At 40.1% G+C, this 7,572-nt stretch overlaps 1 protein-coding gene across 1 annotated transcript; it reads left to right on the top strand.

The window, feature by feature from the left end:
• Nucleotides 1-2,583: 2,583 nt before the first annotated feature.
• Nucleotides 2,584-6,232, top strand: LOC138887692 (uncharacterized). Its single transcript, XM_070169470.1, has 6 exons — nt 2,584-2,700; nt 3,975-4,396; nt 4,801-4,891; nt 4,945-5,181; nt 5,419-5,558; nt 5,710-6,232. Exons 1-6 carry the CDS (start codon nt 2,584-2,586, stop codon nt 6,230-6,232), a joined length of 1,530 nt encoding a protein of 509 aa, XP_070025571.1.
• Nucleotides 6,233-7,572: the final 1,340 nt, after the last annotated feature.

The following is a 7,572-nucleotide window of genomic DNA, read 5'->3' as shown; positions in this document are numbered from 1 at the left end:
GCCCAGTCCCAGGTCATGGAGATTTTCTTAATAATGTTGGCTTTTTCTGAGCCATTTGTCCATTATTTGTAATATGGTACGATATGGAAGGTCTCGGTCGCTATTGCTTGCGGGATGGTATGGTGCGAAACATTGTCCTGATGCATTCAGTGGCATTTGTTCCTTGTTCACGCACCTGCGTGAATTCTCGTGTTCCTATCCCGATCCACAAGAGAAAAAACGACAAGTTAAGCCCAAACAAAATTGCCTGTTACCTTGACCTGATAGGTCGGCGGAGAGAGAAGGGTGTTGTAGGACGACCCATTTTATAATTATGAAAACATAAATGAGAAGGGTCACCGATCTTTAGCAAGGTAGAACCCCATACATTTGATATAATTAGACAAACAACATATATTGAGGATTTGAGCTTCCTTGTTTCTTTCTTCTTCGTGGTGGAGAGAGAGAGATAAAGATTTCTCTTCCTTTTAGGAACATGTCTTCCTCTGGATTTCATCCGCCCCCCTCCCTTTGCTTCTTCTTCTCACTTAGTTTATGTACTAGGTCTTCTCCTTTACTCAAAGGTCATTAGCCATAGTACTTAAGTCGTTTGACTATATTACGGGCTGACCCCTTGAAATGCCGTAATATCCAATTCGCCTGTCATGTGTTCTGAATACATGACCTTGGTCATGGACGAGGTGTGTATTGTTATGGCATGGTATGGATACGACAGTCTCAAGTAACTTTTTTCGTCCCTTCTCACGCCGATTCTTGTCTGGTTAGATTTTGACACATACACTTACGAGAACTGAGACTCCGTTATCCCTCCTTATCCTCAGTCAATGTTTATATCGTACTATATCAATGTATTATGATTAAGTAATATTAATTAAAATTAAGTAATAATAGTCTATTAACAAACGCATTTTGTCATGTATTTATGTCGTGTTGATGGTAAGCTAGAAACCCGTATTTTAGTTGTAGTAGTGCACTCTAATTTTTGCATTTTACGTGTGTTTGAGCTTAAATAATACTAAATTACACTTAGTATGTGTTTTATGCCTTGCTGGAAGTGATTCCAAGCTAAAAAGTTAATTTGGAGCTGAATCGATCAATTTGGAGCTTTGAAGTCCGAGTAAAAGCCTAATAAGTTAACCGGATCGTGTTCAGAGGTCATGCACCAAGTCTGGATGTCAAAAGAGGATGAAACAATTTTACTCTGAGAAAATGACACTGCCGTGCTGCATGGGGCACCGCAGGGCGCGACGCGGCAGTGAAATACTTGCCTGACATGAAAAATACATGCCCGTACACGCCCGCTGATCTCCACAAGCGCGCCATGGGGTGCGGTGCGGCACGCAGCACGGGTATACAAAAATCGCAGAGTACTTTCCTACATCGGCTTGGAAAGGGTAGCTTCGTCTGGATTTGTTTCTGTGCGGTATATATACACCAAAAAACACAACTTTGAAGGAGGATGTAACTTTGAGAGGAAAACAAAGTACGAAATACTCGGGAGCACGGATCTGATCAATTCTCATTATTCTTCTAGTTTTAATTGATTTTATGTTTGAAAACACTATTTTGATAATTGTATGAACATGAGTGGCTAAGAACCCTAATATTCTGGGGTCATGGGTGCTACATGAATGTGATATTTGGAGTTTAATTTGATGAGTTTGAGTTTATCATATTGGGTTGTTTATTTAAAATCTGTTTTCGTTATTTTGCTGAGTAACTAACAGTGAAATACTATATACGAATTTATAGTTGAACTCGAAAGTGGGAATTCTAGATTACATATAGAATTAAATAGAGCAAGTTCTTGAATCGGGGAACGGGTTAGGATAGAAATATACCTAATTGCCTTGCTTGGTTGAAATATAGGAAGCGTAAATGCATTCTTGTTAATCTTAATTCCATAGACATCTACATTAAGTTTGCTTGAATAGGCGAGTTAGAACTCGACATACTCTTATGGGTAATATCAACCCGGTCAATCAACAATCCAGATAATTCAATTAGTCATTTTAAGCCAAGAATGCAACATGATTGTTAGCTAGCCAATGACCCTGGAATATTCTCTCCTACTGATTGTTATCCGAAATTGCTTAAGTGTTGTGGTTGATTTCTAATTTTTTCATTGCTTGATAGTTTTTTAGGTGGTAAATTAGTCAATTACATATTTTGTGAGAAATCTCTTGAATCGATAAGTTGTTTGAGTTTGAATCAGTCAAAAGTTAATAATAAGTCTTCGTGGGAACGATACTCTACTCACTACTCTATTACTTGACGATCACGTATACTTGCATGAGTATGTTTGGCCGCAACAAGTTTTTGGCGCCGTTGCCGGAGACTTAGAAATTAGCTACTTGACTGAGTTAAGCTTTTATTAATTTGTTCAAGTTTCAATTTTTTAGATTGCCTTGTTTGTGTTAACACAGGCTCTTCTCTTGAATGCGGAGGAGTAGAAGCACAAACAATCTCCTTCCTCTTGATCCTGAAATTGAAAGAACACTTCACAGAGTGTTGAGGGAAGTCAAAGCTAGAACTAGAATATAAAGAGAGTTGGACATCATAGTTTAACCACAACTAATAGAAATGGAAGGTAATGAAGAGCGTCCGGTGATAGAAGCTGCAAGGCCAAATCTTGCTAATATGACTCGGACTATTGTGAAGCCTGATATCATGGGTCACTTTGAACTCAAACAGTACATGGTACATCTGATTCAGTCCATAAGAAAATATGCGGGTCTATCTCATGAAGACCCGCAGAGGCACATTCAAAACTTCTTGGAAATTACAGACATTTATAATTATCCGAACGTTTCCAAGGACTATGTCAGGCTGACACTATTTCCCTTTTCACTACTAGGGGAAGCAAATTGATGGTTGAAAAAAGAGCCCGGGAACTCAAATCATACTTGGGATGATCTAGCAAGGAAATTCTTAATCAATTTTTTCCCTACTAAGAAGACAACGTTGCCGAGGAGCCAGATTCTTGGATTCCAACAACGAGATGGCGAGACTCTTCATCAAGCTTGGGAAAGACACAAGAAGCTACTCAGACTTTGCCCGCATCATTGTCAGACTGATGAGGTGTTGGGTCATACCTTCGTTGATGGGTTTGACGAGACATTATAGATGAATCTTGATTCAGCTTGTGGGGGTAGTTGAATGGCGAGGCCGTATAGTGAAATCCAGCTCCTACTAAACAAATTAACTACTAATGATCATAATTGGCAAGGAGATGAGGAATCACGAAGAACAATTAAACAGAACGCAATCGGTGTAATTGAGCTTGATGACTTCTCAGCCATGAGACCAGATATAGAAAAATTGGCAAATCAGATGAATAGAATGACAATGCACCAAACATAACAGATGCAACATGTGTAATAGATGTCTACTTGCTGCAAACTATATGTTGACATTCACACGAGTGACATGTGCCCAACGAATCCTAAATCTATCTATTATGTGGGGAAACAGAGCAGAGGTCTGATGAACCAATATGCACAATATGAGAACACTTACAATCCAAATTGGAAGAATCACCTAACTTCTCCTGGGGTGGAAATAAGTCGACTCAAAATCATCATAGGCCCCAAAGAAATTTTAATCAACCTCATAAGTCACCCCAACAAATAGAAGAGAGTACGAATGACTTGTTGAAGAAATTGTTGCTTGACTATCAACAACTCAGGGACAACTTCAGAAATCTTGAGAGGCAAATGGGGTAGTTAGCATAAAATCAAAATACTAGGCATGCAGGCGCTCTTCCCGGTGATACAGAGAAGAACCCTCAAGTTAATGCAGTTACACTCAGAAACGGGAGGGAATTAAAAGAAGTGCCAAAGAAGAGAAAGGATAACCCTATACCTGAGGGGGAGTTAATTCGTAAAGCAACACATGAGTCAAAGAAAGATGATGCAAGTTCATAGCAGGTGAATGCTGCAAGGACACCATCACCTTTCCCCCAAATATTGCAGAAGAAGAATGATGATCGCACGTTCAACAAATTTCTCTCTATGTTGAGCCAGGTTCAATTGAATATTCCATTGGTAGATGTACTTCGTGATCCAAAGTATGCTAAGTATATCAATGATATAGTAGCTCACAAGAGGAGATTCACTGAATTCGAGATAGTCGCACTTACTGAGGAGTGCACTTCATTGGTCCAAAACAAGCTTCCTCAAAAGATTAAGGATCCTGGCAGCTTCACCATCCTTGTGCGAATTGGTAATATCGGCGTGGGGCATGCTTTTTGTGATTTGGGAGAGAGCATAAATCTGATTCCCTTGTCTTTGTTCAAGAAATTGGGTTTGGGAACTCCAAGACCAACCACTGTGATGTTGCAACTAGTGGATAGATCCATAGCCTACCCTGAAGGAGTGATTGAAGATGTGTTGCTGTAAATTGGAAAATTCATCTTCCCTGCTGACTTCATTATCCTAGATTATAAGGCTGATGAACAAGTTCCAATCATATTGAGATGACCTCTCTTAGCTACAGGTGATGTGATTATTAAAGTGAGAGAGGGAAAATTGATTATGAGGGTGGACAATGAGGAAGTAGTTTTTAATGTCTACAAGGCAATCCAACTTCCCTGCCATTATGAGGAACTCTCTATGATATCTGTTGTAGGGGTGGATGAGTAGCTTAGTGACACGAGTGTATATCTAGATGATTCTCTATAGAAAGCACCCATGTTGTTCGATAGCTTGGAGATTGATGATGAGATTGAGGAGATTATACATATCCTAGATGCATAATGTGCTTACAGGCAGGGATTAAACCCCTTTGAGCCCTAAATAGGCCAAGTGGGCCTCCTCCAAAGCCGTCGATTGAAGAAGCTCCAAAATTGGAACTTAGACCTTTGCCCCTGACCTTCAATATGCTTATTTGGGTGGTTCTGACGCTTTACCTATTATTGTTTCCTCTGACTTGTCTAAATTGCAGGAAGAAAAGCTATTGAGAGTGTTACGTGAGCACAAGCAAGCAATTAAGTGGACGATGTCTGACATCAGAGGCATTAGTCCAGCCCTCTATATGCATAAAATCCTCATGGAGGAAGGGAACAAGCCGAGTGTAGAGCAACAACGTCGCCTATATCCAATCATGAAAGAATTGGTAAGAAAAGAAGTGATTAAGTGGCTTGATGCATATATTGTATTTTCAATCTGTGATAGCAAATGGGTAAGCCCCGTCCAATGTGTGCCTAAGAAAGGGGGGATGATTGTAGTGGTTAATGAAAATAATGACCTAATTCCTACAAGAACTGTGACTGGGTGGAGAATTTGCATAGATTATAGAAAATTAAACAATGCCACCCGAAAGGACCACTTTCCCCTTCCCTTTATTAGTCAAATGCTTGATAGATTAGCTGGACAGGAATACTATTATTCCCTACATGGCTATTCGGGGTATAATCAGATTGCTATTGCCCTAGATACAAAGAGAAGACCACATTTACGTGCCCCTATGACACGTATGCATTCAAGAGAATGCCCTTTGGTCTCTGTAATGCACCTACGAGTTTTTAAAGGTGTACGATGGCTATTTTTATTGACATGGTTAAAATATTTGTAGAAGTGTTCATGGATAATTTTTCTGTGTTTGGGTGTTCTTTTGATAATTATTTAATGAACCTTGATAAAGTCCTTCTTAGGTGTGAAGAGACAAATGTGCTAAACTGGAAAATGTGTCATTTCATGGTATGTGAAGGTACTTGGGGCACAAGGTGTCCAAAAGTGGTTTACAGGTGGACAAAGCAAAGGTGGAGGCGATTGAAAAATTGCCCCCACCAACATCCATCAAGGGCATTCACAGTTTCTTAGGCCATGCAGGTTTTTATCATTGTTTCATTAAAGATTTTTCGAAAATTTCTTCTCCTATGTGCAGGCTTCTTGAGAAAGGCATCCCCTTCAAGTTTGATGATGCATGTCTGAAAGCATATGAAGATTTGACGGAAAGATTGGTGACTGCGCCAATTATCATTGCCCCGGACTGGGCGCATCCATTTGAGTTGATGTGTGATGCGAGTGACATAACAATCAAAGCAGTTTTGGGGAAAATGAGGGAGAAATTTTTTCACTCCATTTATTACGCGAGCAAAACTCTGAATCCAGCCCAGATGAATTACACTATTACTGAAAAAGAGTTGCTTGCAGTGGTGTGGGCGTTTGACAAGTTCAGATCCTATCTAGTGGGACCAAAATCAGTGTCTACACAGATCATTCAGCTATAAAGTTCTTGTTTGAAAAGAGAGACGCCAAGCCAAGACTAATTCAATGGGTCCTTCTCTTGCAAGAATTTAACTTAGAGATCCGAGATAAAAAAGGGACAGAGAATCAAGTGGCTGATCACTTGTCCTGATTAGAAAATCGGAGCCATGTAGCTGCGGGGGGGGGGTCAAAGAAACATTTCCTGATGAGCATTTATTAGAATCACCTCGAGTGAATCCCCATGGTATGCATATTATGTGAATTTTATTGCAAATGGGGTGACACCACCAAAATTGACATCTGATAATAGAAGAAAATTTCTACATGATGTGAGGCTCTACATGTGGGATAAGCCATTCTTATATAAGTAGAGCCCAGATCAGTTTGTACGAAGGTGTCTCCTTGAGAAGGAGATGAACGCAATATTGCATGACTGTCATGCTTCTCCATGTGGAGGTCACCATAGTGGGGACAGAACTACCCAAAAAGTGTTGCAATCGGGTTTCCATTGGCCAAAATTGTTTAAGGATGCACACGCCTTTGTTAAAACGTGTGACAAGTGCCAAATAATCGGAACAATTACGAAGAATCATGAGATACCCTTGAAAAATATTCTAGCGGTAGAGCTCTTTGATGTTTGGGGGATTGAGTTCATGGGACGGTTTCCACACTCACATGGTCACAGGTACATCTTGGCGGTGGTCGACTATGTATCTAAGTAGGTGGAGACCATTGCTCTTCCTACTAATGATGCAAAGGTAATGGTAAACTTTGTAAAGAAGCACATCTTCACACGCTTTGGGACTCCAAGAGTGTTGATAAGTGACAGATGAACTCACTTCTGTACAAATTGTTGAATAATATTCTAGCAAAGTATGGAGTTAAGCACAAGGTTGTCACCGCCTATCACCCCCAAACAAGTGGTCAAATGGAAGTGTCAAACAGAGAGGTGAAGCAGATTATGGAGAAAACAATAAGTGAAAATAGGAAGGACTGGGCCGGAAAGCTGGACAACTCATTATGGGCATATCAAACTGCATACAAGACACCCATAGGTACTTCTCCGTATAGGTTGATTTATGGGAAGGCATGTCACTTGCCCGTTGAGCTTGAAAACAAAGCCTATTGGGCGATTAAAAAGTTTAATATGGATATGGACTTAGCCGGTGAGAAGAGGTTGCTACAACTCAACGAGCTTGATGTGTTTCGATTACACACATATGAAAATGCCAAATTGTATAAAGAGAATACTAAGAGGTGGCATGACAGGCACATCCATCATCGCGAGTTTGAGTCAAGTCAAGAAGTTCTCTTGTTTAATTCGAGGTTGAAGCTTTTCCCGGGAATTCTTAAGTCCCGATCG

This window comes from Nicotiana sylvestris, chromosome 3 (genome assembly GCF_000393655.2).
Source record: "Nicotiana sylvestris chromosome 3, ASM39365v2, whole genome shotgun sequence".
Taxonomy (NCBI): domain Eukaryota; kingdom Viridiplantae; phylum Streptophyta; class Magnoliopsida; order Solanales; family Solanaceae; genus Nicotiana; species Nicotiana sylvestris.
Note: the sequence above shows the minus strand (reverse complement) of the source record. Positions and strands in the feature narration are given on the sequence as shown.

Coding starts and splice junctions, on each gene's coding strand:
- LOC138887692 (XM_070169470.1), top strand. CDS start 2,584: ATGGAAGGTAATGAAGAGCGTCCGGTGATAGAAGCTGCAAGGCCAAAT. Junction 4,892..4,944: donor CCTTCAATATGCTTATTTGG/GTGGTTCTGACG, acceptor TCTAAATTGCAG/GAAGAAAAGCTATTGAGAGT. Junction 5,182..5,418: donor CAATCTGTGATAGCAAATGG/GTAAGCCCCGTC, acceptor GGGTATAATCAG/ATTGCTATTGCCCTAGATAC.